This window comes from Ochotona curzoniae, unplaced genomic scaffold (assembly GCF_017591425.1).
Source record: "Ochotona curzoniae isolate NIBS_2020 unplaced genomic scaffold, NIBS_Ocur_1.0 contig_832, whole genome shotgun sequence".
Classification (NCBI taxonomy): Eukaryota; Metazoa; Chordata; class Mammalia; order Lagomorpha; family Ochotonidae; genus Ochotona; species Ochotona curzoniae.
The window spans coordinates 4218630-4234301 of NW_024466580.1; the positions used below are offsets into that span (position 1 = coordinate 4218630).

A 15672-nucleotide genomic window follows, 5' to 3' on the forward strand; every position below is an offset into this window, starting at 1 on the left:
GCATTCAAGGCGTGGACCTTAACCGTTATGCTATCGCACTGGGCCCTAAACATTTCAAATAAATGGAATTCTATGTGATTCTTTGGCCATTGTGGCCCGTTGAGCAGTGACTCATCAGTCAGAATATTTTCCTCTCTGTCTCTCTTCTCTGTATATCTGACTTTGCAATAAAAATAAATAAATCTTAAGAAAAAATTGAAGATATTAGAAACAGTATGTTGGAATAGCAGTGTAAAGAGGGAAATTTCTAGTTGTAAATACCTTTATTAAAACATAAGAAAGGGGAATCAAGAGGACAGAATTGGATAAGGACACATTTAAACAGATGGAGAAACGTTAGCCAGTGTGAAAGCTGAAAGGACACATCCAGGAAATAGAAGATGACAGAAGATCAGCAGAGAGGCACCTGGAGACTGACAGACATGAGAATGTTGCATTGACTGATACCCCAGCGGCATGCAGCCAGCAATGATCTGGACTGCAACGGCAGGTGGAACTCCACCAGCAGCAAGGCGTTCACCGGGAGCTCAGGAGGTGAACCCAGACAAAAAGAGCTGCTGGTCATGCTGGTCTGTTTGATTTGACCAGGAGCAGAGACAGAGCAACAGGTCCCAGACGGGCAGTGTGGGAAGAGGGTGGATTTCACAACCCAGTTTGCCCCCAGAAGCCGAATCAGGTGCAATATTATATAGAGAAGCAATGGTGATGGAAAGTACTGTGCATGCACTGAGCTGGGAGTGAACTCATTTCTGGCTCAGTGAACTGCAACAACGTGGCATCTTATAGGTACCACTCAAAATAGGTCCAGGTAGCCCTCAGACCTGATGGCCAGCAGATTAAGAACTCTAGTGGTGGCACATCAGGCAACATTTCCTAGAGTGTAGAAAAACATTAAGGCTGCAAGCCAGCAGTAACCTGCGCATGTGCTGAGCTGGGAGTGAACTCACTGAGCTCAGTGTATTTCAGTGGTCCCACGGGGAAAATAATACTGACTTTGGCACCAGATGGGTCAAAATAAGTTCATGTGGCCCTCACACCTAATTGCCAACAGGTTCTTGCAAGATCAGTATCACCAAGAACTTAGCTATATAGGACACTTGGTGTCTCTGTAATCCTGGGAACTGCTTGAACTGGAAGTAGGAGAAAGATTGTACAGATAATGGTGCAGCCTAAACATGGTATCACAGGAGGTGAAAAGTGATGAACCAGGAGGTGAGGCTGCAGAGACCCTGGTGGAAGTCTTTAACTTAAGAACCCAGACCTGGAAGTTGTTGGAGGGCGTGGCACAGGTGACTGCAAACAAAGAACCATGTGCCAACCACAATAAGTCAAATTGAATTATAGACCTGTGAGTGACACAGCTTAGCAACCTGCCCAAACCAAAGGCAGATGTGAAGAACATCCCAGTAAATAACAGCAAAAGGCTAAATCAGTGAACAACCTATTGCTAAAATGACAGGATAAAATTACCATCCATTCGTATTAACCCTGATTGTGAATGGCTTAAACTCATCAGTCAAACATCATAGATTAGTAGACTAGATTAAAAAAATAAAACCTACCTATTTGTTGGCTATAGAAGACATAGCTCACCAACAAAGGTCAGCAGAAACTGTAACTCAGGGATTTTGATGAATTTTTTAAAAGATTTATTTATTTATTTTTATTAGAAAGGCCGATATACAGAGAGGAGGAGAGACACAGAGGAAGGTCCTTCATCCGATGGTTCACGCCCCAAGCGGCTGCAACAGCTGGAGCTGAGCCAATCCGAAGCAGGAGCCAAGAGCTCTACTGGTCTCTCATGCGGGTGCAGGATCCCAAGGCTTTGGGCTGCCTAACACTGCTTTCCCAGGCCACAAGCAGGGAGCTGAATGGGAACGGTGGGGGGGGGGGGCGGGAGAAGGGGGGGCGGCACTGGAATTAGAACCAGCGCCCATATGGGATCCCAGCGCATGCAAAGCAAGTATTTTCACCACTATGCTATCGCGCTGGGCCCTTGATGATTTTTTTTTAGCTTTATCTCTTCATAACACTTTCTCACTAAATTCTTCAGTGACTCATAGATCATAGAGTAGCATCATTTTCTTTAAAAAGTTTCTTGACTTTCATTTCTTCAGCAACACATTAGTCATTCAGCATGTTATTTAACTCATGGCATTGTAAATTTCTATTTTTCTTCAGGTTGTTGATTTTGTCTTGTGGCTCTTCATTTAAGAAGATGTATAGTAACTGTGTAATGGAGACTGTCATATCCAGATGTGAGAATACAGTGCAGTATGCATCTCTATTTCTAGATCAAAAATGGACTCCTCCCAAAAACTGTTAGCTGTATCTTGACAATAGGATGCCGATAATTCTTTGCCATTATCCATGCCCATAATAATGGAAATATGGCTATTTATGATTAACTATACTATAGTAATAATATAGGAGAACTCAGTTGGGGGGGGGGGAACTTGTGGAGGGAGTAAGGGGAATCCCTGGGCCTAATGGAACTGTATCATAGAATAATAATAATAGTAGTAGTAAGATGTCAATGAATAACCTCACCTTCCACTTAAGATACTTGAGAAAAAGAGCAAACTAAAAGAAAGCAAAATGAAGGTAGTAATAAAGATTTATTAAAGGTTACTATGAACAGTTATATGCCAGCAAATTATAGATGAAATGGGAAAATCCTAGGAAGACTTTGATTCAAGAAATCAGCATCTGAGTAGATCTGTGTCAGAAAAGAGTTTGAATTAGTGATTATAAAACTGCTCCCAAGGCTGGGCTTCCAGCCAGCAGTGAAGATACCACACCCATCCTCTATTTCAGAGTACAAAGGTTTGACACCCATCTCCATGTCTTACCTACAGCTTCCTCCTTGTGCAGACTTTGGGAGACAGTAATGATGGCTCAAGAGACTGAGATGCTGCCACCTTGGATAGGCCGTGGCTTTGGTCTGACGCAGACCTAACCATTGCAGACATTTCAGGAATAAATTAGTAGATGAAAGTATGCTCATTCTATAACCCCCTACCCTCAGTCTGCCTTTCAAATATTTTTTTCTAATGGCCACAAAGAAAATTCTTGGCTTAGTCAGTTTTGATGCAGGTTGTAGTAAAGACATGGTAAGAATATAGAGGTGCAGCTGCTTTGGAAAATGGTAGTTTCTCCAACAGGTAGACATAGAATTGCTACATAACACAACAGTTACACTCCTACCTACATAAGTACCTAGGAAAACTGAGAAATGAGCGCCCACACAAAAACGTGATTGTAACAGCTTTTCCATAAAAACCAGGAATTATGGAAGCAACTCTGATATTCATTAGTTAATCAATGGAACATAAAAATGTATTGTTTATCTGTATAATGGATTATTATTTGGGCATAAAAGGAAATGAAGCTCTAATAACTACAGTAGCATGCTGAGTGGAATGCAACAATCCTTAACCGTCTATGTATTGTTTCATTTTTGTGAAAATCTTGAGCAGTTGAGTTTATGAAGACAGTATAGGTTCGTCAGTCCCTATAGCCTGTGTAAAGGCGGAGGATGTGGTAATGAGGATGGTAGCTGAGGTACACAGGGTTTCTTCTTGAGGTGATACAATTATCCTAAAATTGGATATTGTCATGGTTAGACATATCTGTGAATACAAAAACAGTTGTGAAATGTTTATGCATGTAAGTGCATGAATTATATCTTAAAGCTGTTTAAAAATGTATAGTCATTTCTTGGGTCCAGCACAGTGGCATAGCCAGACTAATCTTCAACCTGTGGTGCTGGCATCCTATATGGGCACCAGTTTGAGTCCTGGATGCTCTAGTTCTGATCCAGCTCCCTGGTAATAACCTGGGAAATCACTGGAAGATAGCCCAAGTACTTGGGCACCTGCACCCACATGGGAGACCCAGATGAAGCTTCTGGCGCCAAGCTTTGGACCCCTCCATCCCAGGTCTTGCCATGGCAGCCGTTTGAGCCAGAAGGTAAAAGATATCTCTCTCTCTCTCTCTTTTGTTTCATGCTTCAAGCAAAGTAAATCTTTTTTTTTAATATTAGTAATAATTTCAAATGGCCAATGAAAACATATTCAAATCATTTCAGATTTCTTTTTCATTTTTAAGTCTGAGTTCCCTATTTTATTTCCCCTTTATGTCTTTTTCTTAGAGTTTATTAGGTGCCAAAAATTTTTTTAGTAGAGTTTCTAGTTTTACAATCCAGTTTTTGCTATATTAGATTTGCTGTGGTGTAGTTGGTGTGTGTGTTTTGATGATGATTGCACGATTGATCAGAGTGGGAAGGATCACAGATTAGGTAAAAGTGGGTGAAATCATTGTTTCCAGATTTGCTGTTTCTTGTTTCTGGGGGATAAAGGGGGAAGCCACACCAAGCTTCCCAAATATCCCGGTACCCAGGAATGGGGAACCATCACCCAGTATCAACATAGGGTCCCAATGTAGTGCTGATCTGAGGGTTCTGACCAGGTGTTTGAATTATCTGAAATGCTGTTGATTTCATCAATCCAGGGGTGAGGCAACCCTCCCAATGTCCATTGGCTGACATAGTCAAGCTTAAGTCTTCATTCACACTGATTTTTGCTGTCATCGTTTGCTGGGGTAGTTGTCCAGTTTGCTCTGTTCTCCTCTGCTACAGTTCCAGATGTGCTGCCATATTCTCCATGTGCATGAGGGTGTGTGTCTACTGTACTGACTTTTTCACTCGCAGACAGGCCCAAAGACCAGGGCCAGGCTACCCAAGCGCTACTGGGACCTCCGCCCCCAGGGCTCACAAACCCAGCACTTCACTTGCAGACGGTCCCCAGGACCCAAGCCAAGAAACCTGAGCATTGCCAGATCCTCTGCCACTGGGGTTCACAAACCCAGTACCCACCTCACAGGCAACCTGAGACCCACTGAATCCCCACCTCCTGAGCTCACGAAACCTGCACCCTCCATGCAAGTGGGCCTCGGGACCCGGGCCAGGTGACCCAAGCCGCAGCGTATTGTGGTGTAGTTTTAACATGTTCCTGCCACCTTCCTATATCATGGGAATTGGTAGTTGGGTTTAGAAGACTTAATTTTTTTTTTCTTGGTTTTTCTTGGGATTTTTGGGTTTTTTTGGGAAGTCCTTTATTTAGTGGTTCTTTTGTCAAATACAAGCTATTGGTGTGCAGTCCCTCTCTTGTGGAAAAAAATTCCATAAATTGGTGATTTTTTAAAAAGATTTATTTTTATTGGAAACTCAGATACAGAGAGGAGAAGTAGAGACAAAGAGGGAGATCTTCCACCCGTTGGTTCTCTCCCCAAGTGACCGCAATGGCTGGAATGGAGCTGAGCCAAAACAAAGGCAGCAGCCTCCTCCGGGTCTCCCACATGGGTGCAGGATCCCAAGACTTAGGGCTGTCCTCGATTGCTTTCCCAAGCCACAAGCAGGGAGCTGGATGGGAAGCAGGGCTGCTGGGATTAAAACCAGTGCCCATATGGATCCTGGTACATTCAAGGCAAGGACTTTAGCCACTGAGCTACCGCGCTGGGCCCTGGTGATTTTTTTTTTCAAGGTTTATTTATTTTTATTGGAAAGGCAGATTTACACAGAGAAGGAGAAACAAAAAAGATCTTCAGTCCACTCACCAAATGGCCACAGTGGCCAGAGCTGAGCCAATCAGACTGGGAGCCAGGGTCTTCTTCCAGGACTCACACAGATGCAGGGTCCCAAGGCATTGGACCATCTTCTATAAGCAGAGAGCTGGATGGGAAGTGGAGCAGCTAGGACATGAACCAGTGCCCATATGGGATGCTGATGCTTGTAGGTGGAGAATTAGCCAGTTGAGCCAAGGCCCCAGCTCCAAACGGTGCTCTTCTGATTTTCATATTCCTTCATTAACCAGAGAGCTCGTTCGTGTTGCTGGATGACTCAGAAGAACTATTTGTATTTCCATCTCTTTAAAGCCAGTTTCAAAATAGTTATTTGGTTCAGTAGCTTCTTCTGGGTTAGGGCCCAACCTTATAGCCTAGTGGGTAAATGCTCGCATGTAACTTCTGGGATCCCTTATGGACACTGGTTTATCTCCTGGCTGTTCCATTTCCCATCCAGCTCCCTGCTTGTGACCTAGGAAAGCAATTGAGGATGGCCCAAACCCTTGGGACCCTGCATCCACGTGGGAGACCCGGAAAGAAGCTCCTGCCTACTGGCTTAGGATTACATTAGCTCTGGCCATTGCGCTCACTTGGGGAGTGAACCAGAGGACAGATCTATGTCTTTGTCTCTCTTCCTCTCTGTATATCTGGCTTTCCAATAAAAATAAATCTTTAAAACAAAAATAACAGGTTAGGTTTGTTTTCATCTAGTGAATGTGAACTAGATATATTTCTGTGAATTTAGATACGTTTAGATGCATTTTACGTCTATATAGATTTCTTTTTCTAGTCTGTTAGAAAAAGCTTCCGTCCGTTGGTTTGCTCTCTGAAGTTCCTGTAATGCTAGAGGCTGAGCTCAGGCTGGGCTCAAGCTGGGCCATGTGGGTGGTTGGGACCGCCAGGGTGCACATGGATAAGGAGCTGCAGTTAGGAACAGCGCTGTGACTTCCAAACCAGGCACTCCAAAATGGCATGCACATGTCCCAAGTGCCACAATAGCCTGAGCCATAATCCAGGAGCTTCTTTTGATCTCACATGGGCACAGGGGCCCAAGGGCTTCAGCAAGCCGCTGCCATCTGAGGCACATTAGCAGGGAGCTGACAGAAGTGGAGCGGCCAGGACACAAGCTAGTACCCATATGGGATGCCTGCTTTGTATATGGAAGATTCTCTTGCTACGCCACCATACCAGCCTCTGTTGTTTTACATTAATGTATCTGATATGAGAGAGACACAGAATATGTTCCCATCCACTGCTTCATTCCCCAAATGTCTGTAAAGTTTGGGTTTGTGCTGGCATCCAAGATGGCTGCTGAGAGCACAATCTGTGTGTCTCTCCACCCTGCCCTGGTCAGTTCAACTACTTGAACCAAACCGTCACTGCTGCCTCTGAGGGTCTACACTGGCAACAAGCTCAAATCAGAAGCCAGGGCAGGAATCAAACCCAGGCTGCTCAGTTGTAGAACTTAGGCTTTTAAATTGCTAGGCCAAACACCTACCTACCAACTCATCTTTTTAATTTTTTTTTAAGATTTATTTATTTATTGGAAAGTCAGATATACAGGGAGAGGAGAGACAGAAAGGAAGATCTTCATCCATTGATTCACTCCCAAAATGGCCACAGCAGCTGGAATCGCACAGATCCGAACCCAGAAGAACGGAACCTCTTCCAGATCTCACACATGGGTGCAGGGTCCCAAGGCTTTGGGCCATCCTCTAGTGCTTTCCCAGGCCACAAGCAGGGATCTGGATGTGAAGCAGGGTGTCTGGGATTAGAACCAGTGCCATATGGGATTCAGGCACGTGCAAGGCGAGAACTTTAGCTGCTAGGCTATTGTACTGGGTTCTATTAATTCATCTTTATAAACACAGTGTTATTAAATGTGCTAAGTCATACATATACATTTTGAAATGTGTTCATTTCACATTTCCAGTGTGAATAAACTATTTATTGGATACTTTGGCAGGAATTGGGTGAAGTTCATTCTTTGACAATCTTGGAAGTGTAATTTGCATGATTCTTGTTCTACAGATAAAACTGAAGCACGAGAGAGATGAAATATCTTAGTTTTTGTTAATTTTTTACTTATTTTTAAAATATTGTTGACAGAGGTGTTTGCCTTTGTAAGCCTCTGATTAGGGTGGAGAGGATCATGGTGTAGATTGACAGTGGGTGGATAGGAGAAATGTTCCAGAGGGAATGTGAGGGGCCCACTCCTTTCTGTTAAATTGGCTAAGTTTCTTTTTTTAAGATGTATTTATTTTTAAAGATTTATTTATTTTTGTTCAGAAGTCACATACACGGAGAGGAAGATCTTCTGTCTGTTGATTCACTCCCCAGTGGCCACAACTGATGAATCTGTGCCAGTCTGAAGCCAGGAGCTTCTTCCAGGTCTCCCACGTGGGTGCAGGGTTCCAGGGCTTTGTTTGGGCTGTCCTTGACTCGGCTGTTTTCCCAGGCCACAAGCAGGGAGCTGGATGGGAAACAGGGCCACCAGAACACAAACCAGTGTAATTTGCTAAGTTTTAATGTCTGACTTAAACTGGAGACTTCACAATTTAAAGCGTAAGCTTTATCTTACTTTTACTAATTAAATTCTATTATCTTTTTGGCAGGTTTCTCAGCCCAACTATAAATCAAATCATAGGACATTTTTCCTGTGATTATACGTGCACATACACATACACACTTTATATTGTTTTGGAGCAGACTAATCCTGTGCTTACACAGGCATCCCATATGATTCCAGTTCTGGTCTCGCTGCTCCACTCGCAACCTGGGTCCCTGGGAGTGCAGCAGAGGATGGCACAACACTTTGGATTTCTGCATCTGTGTGGGAGAACTGAATGAAGCTACTGGCCCATCTCAGGCTGTTGTAGGCATTTGAGAGTGAACCAGCAGGTAGAAGAGCTCTTTCACCCTCCCTCTAACTCTTTCAAGTTAAAAACAATTTTTTTTAAAGACTATTTTTATTGCAAAGTCAGATATACAAAGAGGAGGAGAGACAGAGAGGAAGATCTTCCTTCCGATGATTCACTCCCCAAGTGGCCACAGCAGCCGGTGCTATGCCGATCTGAAGCCAGGAGCCAGGAACTTGCTCCAGGTCTCCCACACAGGTGCAGGGTCCCAAGGCTTTGGGCCGTCCTCGACTGCTTTCCCAAGCCACAGGCAGGGAGCTGGATGGGAAGTCAGGCTCCAGGATTAGAACCAGCATCCATATATGATCCCGACGCATGCAAGATTAGAATTTTTGCTGCTAGGCCACTGCGTTGGGCCCAAAAATTTTTTTTTAAGTATGTGTTCAGCAACCACCACTTTTTTAAGCATGCATGTATAGTATTTTATCAGTAACTTAAAATAAAAGGATGGGAAATAAACCATTTCTTCAAATCAAAAACTGCCACGCAAATACATTTTTCTGTGTGTGTTGCCTTCATTTAAACAAGTACAATTGTTATCTCTTTTGAATTTGATTTTAATTTATTCAAAAGCCAGAAATTGAGCTTCATGTATGAGTTCAGTCCCTGGATGGTTACAGTGTCCGTGCTGTGCCAAGCTGACACTAAGAGCCTGGGTCTGCCCTGTTCTCACACATGGGTTCAGAAACACAAGCACAGGGCCAGCTTCTACAGTTCCCAGGCATGTTAGCAGGGAGCTAGACTGGGAAGGCAACAGTTGGATTTTGAACCGGCACCCAGGTGGGATGCCAGTATCATAGGTGCTGGCTTTGCCCACTGTTACACAATATTGATCCCAGTTATCTTTGCTCAAGAATTTTAAATGATCTCCAAAAATGTCTTGTTATTATATATATGTGGGGGGGGGGATGTGTATGTATGTGTGTGTATCCATGTACACGCTGAGAAATGAGATTTTAATAGCAAAATTTTAGATTATGCTTTCTTAATCCTGCACTGTCCATATTATGTGTAAGTAATTTTTCTGTGTTCAAGTTCTGCCTCAGTATATGATATTTCAATATTTTCAAAATACATTTGTAATGTAATTTTTAATTATAAAATCTCAGAGTCTCCATAAACATGTGTTGGGAAATGCATGTCGTAAATACATGGCATAGAAAGGGTTTCCGGTCTAACCCTCCTCTCATTCCTTCAGCTATGCCAGGCTGTGTGCCATAGGTATGCCATTGCTGGTTTCAGCAGACATGATTGCGTAGGAGGTATTCATGACATTTTTGTCTTCCATTGTCCATCTAATATAATTCATAATTCAAAGTTAAAATTTCTTCTGTTTTGCCACCTCAGGCTTCTGTGTGAAATAGAAAGGTTTGGTTTGCTTCTTTTAAGATTTGTGTTTATTTGAATGCCAGAGTAACAGAGAGGAGAGACAGAGAGATTTTTCCATGTGCTGATTCTGTCTAAAATGGCTACAGTGACCAGAGCTGCACCAATCCAAAACCTGGAGCTGGTAGCTTCCTCCAGAGACCCATGTGGATGCAGAGGCCCAAGGACTCCTGCACTGCTTTCCTAGTGCCGTTATGGGATGCTGGTGCCACAGACAGAGGCTCAGCTTGATACACCACAGTGCCTGCACCCCTTCCTTTTTATTTCTTTCTGTTTTCCTACACTTCACACTTTTACTGCCCTTTCCCTTTTTCTAAATGTGATTTTTGATCATTTCATGAATAGGAGTGGTACAAGGTAAAGTAGAAAAGGTCCTTTACTGATAAGTACATCATTTGAAGTCCTTTAACCTGAGAACTCTTAAAAGACAGGTTCTAGGATCCCGTTTTATTTATTGAGGAGGAAACTAGAATACAGATTATTACAGGATTTGCCTAAGGTCACAGAGCTGTAAACAGCAGGAGCCGGATGCAAACCTAGCATCATGCTACAAAGCCAGCGCTCTGAATTACATTGTGTGTGCTTTTTGTGTACTGTTGGAAACAGGGTGTTTTCTGGTCAGACACATCATAGTTTTCCATAGTTGTGAGACAAAGGACAAATTTGCTGATGCTTTGCAGGGCAAATGCAGGGAGTGAAGTAAAATTAGGAACCCATAAAACACTGATAATGCTTAGCAAAAATACATTTAATCTTTTGAATGTTGAATTCAAGATTGATGTGACACGACGTTGTAAAAATAATTTGCCACTATTCCCTTCCATGGTGGCCTTGGCACTTCATTTGGAAATATAATATGTGTTTGGGTACTCCATGCAAACATAGTTCCGTTTTAATATCTTATTGCACATGTTCTCTGAACATGATTATTTTTTGTCTCCATACTCGTGCATATACATGGTGCCTGAACTCTGGCTGTGTGAATTGCTCTGAAGGTAGTTTCCTCCCTCAACCATGTGACCCCAATCACAATACACAGGGGGTATAGCCAGGCTTTAAAAATAGATGTCAGTTTCCTAGGTTGCAGCAAACAACCAAACACGGTATATGGCCCTCCCATTGCCTTCTCCCTGTCATTCCTGTGAGAGAACTCAACAGATACAGTAATGATGGTTTGCTTAGATCAATCTTAGCTGCACCATGTTTCATTGTAAGTACTTTTCTTTGGAAGAGCTTGTGGAACAGGTTTATATTTTAAGTGTTATCAGTGATTATAGTCAAGATATAAACTTGAGTGACCTTTTACCTGGCTGACTTGGCACGAGATTTTTTTTAATGCCTTTATCCTTTCAATTGTGATATCAGACAAGAGACTGTCTTAGCTTTCTCGCTGGGCCTCTCATCAGGATATTGAGCTATCCTTTTTTAAGCCATCTTGAGATCTTGGGGTTTTTTTTTTCCTCCTCCCTTACATTTCCCCACATAGAACATTCAGGGGGGATGGTTATATAGCGGAATGTTTGATTGTGGAAACTGGCATTGCCCAGTGGATGCTTACATGTAGAGATGGGTAACGTTGTACCCACTAACAGATAATCATGAAGATCAGCACATTCAAATGTGAGTCATTGAGAATATGCCTGACACTTTAAAGCACTGTTATATAAACTCTCATTTAAAATTCTACAGCTTATTACAACCCTAGCTCACTGGTAATACTGACTGGAGAGTTTAGACCGTTTTCTATGGTGGGTAGGAGGAATACATTGTAATATATTTACTAATTTAAAATTTCTCTTTTACTACTTAGCTTTTTTGTTCAGCACAGTAGCTGTATAGAAACAATATAAAATAAAATCACCTGCTTTAGCTATGAAAATGTCAATTAATGCTTTATTTTATGTATTTTTTAGGACATTTCTGATTCATTTGCATCCTTGAAGAGCATCTGTAGAAGAGGAAGGAAAAGATGGGTGTGAAAACATTTACTCATAGTTCCTCTTCCCACAGCCAGGAAATGCTTGGAAAGCTAAATATGCTGCGAAATGATGGACACTTTTGTGATGTCACTATTCGTGTCCAGGACAAAATCTTCCGGGCACATAAGGTGGTACTAGCAGCTTGCAGTGATTTCTTTCGCACCAAACTGGTGGGCCAAGCAGAGGATGAGAACAAGAATGTGTTGGATCTGCATCATGTCACAGTGACTGGCTTTATACCCCTTTTAGAATATGCTTATACAGCCACTCTGTCAATTAACACAGAAAATATTATTGATGTTTTAGCCGCAGCCAGCTATATGCAAATGTTTAGTGTTGCTAGTACCTGTTCTGAGTTCATGAAATCAAGCATTTTATGGAATACACCCAATAGCCAACCAGAAAAGGGTCTAGATGCTGGACAAGAAAACAATTCTAACTGCAATTTCACTTCTCGAGACGGAAGCATTTCTCCAGTGTCTTCAGAGTGCAGTGTGGTAGAAAGAGCCATTCCTGTCTGCCGAGAATCCCGGAGAAAGCGCAAAAGCTATATTGTTATGTCTCCTGAAAGTCCTGTAAAGTGTAGCACACAAACAAGTTCACCACAGGTACTGAATTCTACAGCTTCCTACTCAGAAAACAGAAACCAACCAGTTGACTCTTCTTTAGCTTTTCCCTGGACTTTTCCTTTTGGAATTGATCGAAGGATTCAGCCTGAGAAAGTTAAACAGGCAGAAAACACCCGAACTTTAGAATTACCTGGCCCATCCGAGGCAGGTAGAAGAATGACTGATTATGTGACTTGTGAGAGCACAAAAGCCACCTTGCCTTTGGGTACTGAAGAAGATGTCCAGGTCAAAGTAGAGAGGTTAAGTGACGAGGAGGTTCACGAGGAAGTATCCCAGCCTGTCAGTGCATCTCAGAGCTCACTGAGCGATCAGCAGACAGTGCCAGGAAGTGAGCAAGTCCAAGAGGACCTTCTGATTAGTCCACAGTCTTCCTCTATAGGTACAGTGACTTTGTTTTTCATGAAACTGTAAAGTCAATTCAGAAAGTTTTAAAATCTTACTAGATAGAGCATTTTGTGCTCAGGAAATGTAAAGAATTAAATTTGGTAACTGGATTTTTTTTTCAAACTTGCTTTTGACACTATGGGATTTTTTTTCTCAAAGATTAACTTTTTTATTTGAAAGATTTACAGAGAAAGAGCAGGAGGGAGGGAAGGAACGAGAGAGATCTTTCCACTGGTTCACTCTCCCAATGGCCACAATGACCATAGCTGGGCCAGACTAAAACAGTACCCTCTGCCAGATCTCCCACATGGGTCCATGGGTCCACGGGCCCAAGTACTTGAGCCGACTTCTACCATTTTCCCAGATACACTAGCAGGTAGCTGAATCAAAAGTGGAACAGCCAGGACTGGAACCAATGCCTTTATAGGATGATGGCACTGCAGCTGGAGGCTTAACCCACTGTACTGTGGTGCCACCCTGAGTTTCCTTTGGGGGTATGGGAGGGAAAAAATTCAGCACTATCTGATGGTACAAAGGCAAAGATGCAAATTATGACTCAGTGCAAAAAATATATAAAAAAATCCAGTTAGTATTTGATTCTTTATTAAAATATTTATTGGAAAACCTACCATATGTTGAATATTGGTGATACATAAAGAAAAAGGCCCTGAAGTAAAGGAATGAGTAGTCTAATTGGAGATCAGATGTGCAAGCAAATGGTTACTGTGAACTTCTACAAGTGCAAGTGCTAAGGTATGGGGTTGAGCAAAGCTCTATAGATACAACATAGGAGCTGATTCTTACACAATGGGTAGAAGATTGTCAGGTGAGGGAATAGCAACTCTATGAAATGTATGAAAGCCCAGAATTGTAGAAGAAAGCATTGCATGTTTGATAAGCAATGAATCCAGTGTAGTATAGTGTAAATAGAGCACAAATGCTTGCAAGTAGGGGGAGTAATAAATTGGAGAGAAGACAAAAAGGAATGGCTCATAACAGATTGTGAAGATTCTTGAATGCTAGTTTTAGTTAAGCCAGTGCAGAAGGAATAATATTAACTTTTATCACATAGAACATTAAGAAGTAGGAGGTCCAAAGCTGTTGTTCCGTCATCTATTGTGTCATCAATATGTTGCAGTGTGCACCTTGGTTACATGGTACTGCCTTCATTTGTTAGCTTCTCATTCTAGAATGGGACAATGTTTATATCAAGGGGACGTGCATGTTTTGCTAATGGTTCTAGCAAGATTTACTTCCTCAACTCATAAACATGTTTAAATCCCAATGTTATTAGTCAGTTATATTAAAGAAAATGGAGGCTTAAGCCAGATATGGTGTCTGAAGATCTGCCACTGGAGAAATGCTTGAATTGTACCACAAACCATATAGAAAAGTAGTGTAACATGAGTAAAAGTTCAGACCTAGAAGTCAGACAAATGAGTTATGCTACTACTAATTTTTGTCCCTTAATCTGTGTAGTTTGATCAAGTCATTAACTCCACCAGTTCCTGTAATTATAAACTTAAAGTAATACTGAAAATACTAACTGGAAAATTCCAGAGATGGACAACTCATAAGTTTTAATTTGCATCTCTTCTGATTAGCATGATGAAATCTCCCAGTTTCATCCATCTACTTGGAAAATGAATAATCTCTTTGTCCAGCATATCCACACTATGTATGCTACCTGCCCATTAGTCACTTAGAAGCCATCTTGGTAGAGTGCCAATGTGCTTATGTTCAAGAAACTTTTTGAGGTTTAGTTAGAGCACATTTACTACTTCTGTTACAGAATTTTCTAAGTGTGCTACTGTGTTTCTTTACAGTAACAAATTATAAGCTTGTTCATAGGAAGAAGGAAGAGACGTGTGTGTGTGTGTGTGTGTGTGTGTCTGTGTGTGTGTGTGTGTGTGTGTGTGTTTTTCAGTATTTGATTTCAGGCATCCGCCCAGAGATCCTAAAGCATATCCCTGTGGATTTAGAGGGACTCCTGTACCTATTTATTATGTTAGTGCCCTCCAGCCAAATGCCACCCAGGGACACATCTGGAGTTGAACCAGTGGATGGTAGATTTACAATCAAAAATCTAACAGATACCCAGGATGTGCAGGATAGGTTGCATTAGAAATGTGTATTCTAATGGTTATCTTAATGAGAGTGTCAGAAGTATGTCACACAACAAAAGTAAACCAGTTTTGTGTCCATTATGATGAGCAAATTCCTTGAAGAATTAAATTGTTTCTGCAAAGCAAACTGAAGCAGTTCTACCAAGAACAGATTAATCAGGATGAGCCCAGTCAGTATTCGTGTATTTTTGATTGGTCTTGCCAACAGGACTGTAATGACTTCAGCAGAAACATTTTGATGTGAATTTCAATGTCCTTTACAGGAATGAGAGTTGAGATTACTGATGTAAGGGAAACTTTAAAACCAGAGGGGCTGATAAACGGAAACTTGTCTTCTGAAATGTTAAAAAGGAACAGCTATTAAATTCTTGGCAACTAGGTCAGATGAGGGGTAATAGATCCAGTGATCTCTTAAATTCAGCACAGTCATTATGTTTTAGGGAAAAATATGTTAAGAGTTTTTCCTTAAGTGAGAGAAGGAGATTTTTGACAGTAACACAACAGGATGAGGTTGGAGCTCCTACTAATTGTGGTGGGCAAAGAGCACTGCAAAGAAGCAAGAAAGTCCTGACGAATCAAATAAAGATCTGATTTTGTCATCTTCAGTAGAAGTGCCTGGTTTGAGGCA

At 41.9% G+C, this 15672-nt stretch overlaps 1 protein-coding gene across 5 annotated transcripts in view; it reads left to right on the forward strand.

The window, feature by feature from the left end:
* ZBTB44 (zinc finger and BTB domain containing 44) overlaps positions 1–15672 on the forward strand; it is a 70766-nt gene that overhangs the window by 31164 nt on the left and 23930 nt on the right. For all 5 annotated transcript variants that reach the window (XM_040992660.1, XM_040992661.1, XM_040992662.1 and 2 more), the window contains exon 2: positions 11840–12913. In XM_040992660.1, coding sequence (XP_040848594.1) covers positions 11896–12913 — 1018 coding nt within the window. In that variant the 5' untranslated portion in view covers positions 11840–11895. The remainder of the gene's footprint in view (positions 1–11839; positions 12914–15672) is intronic.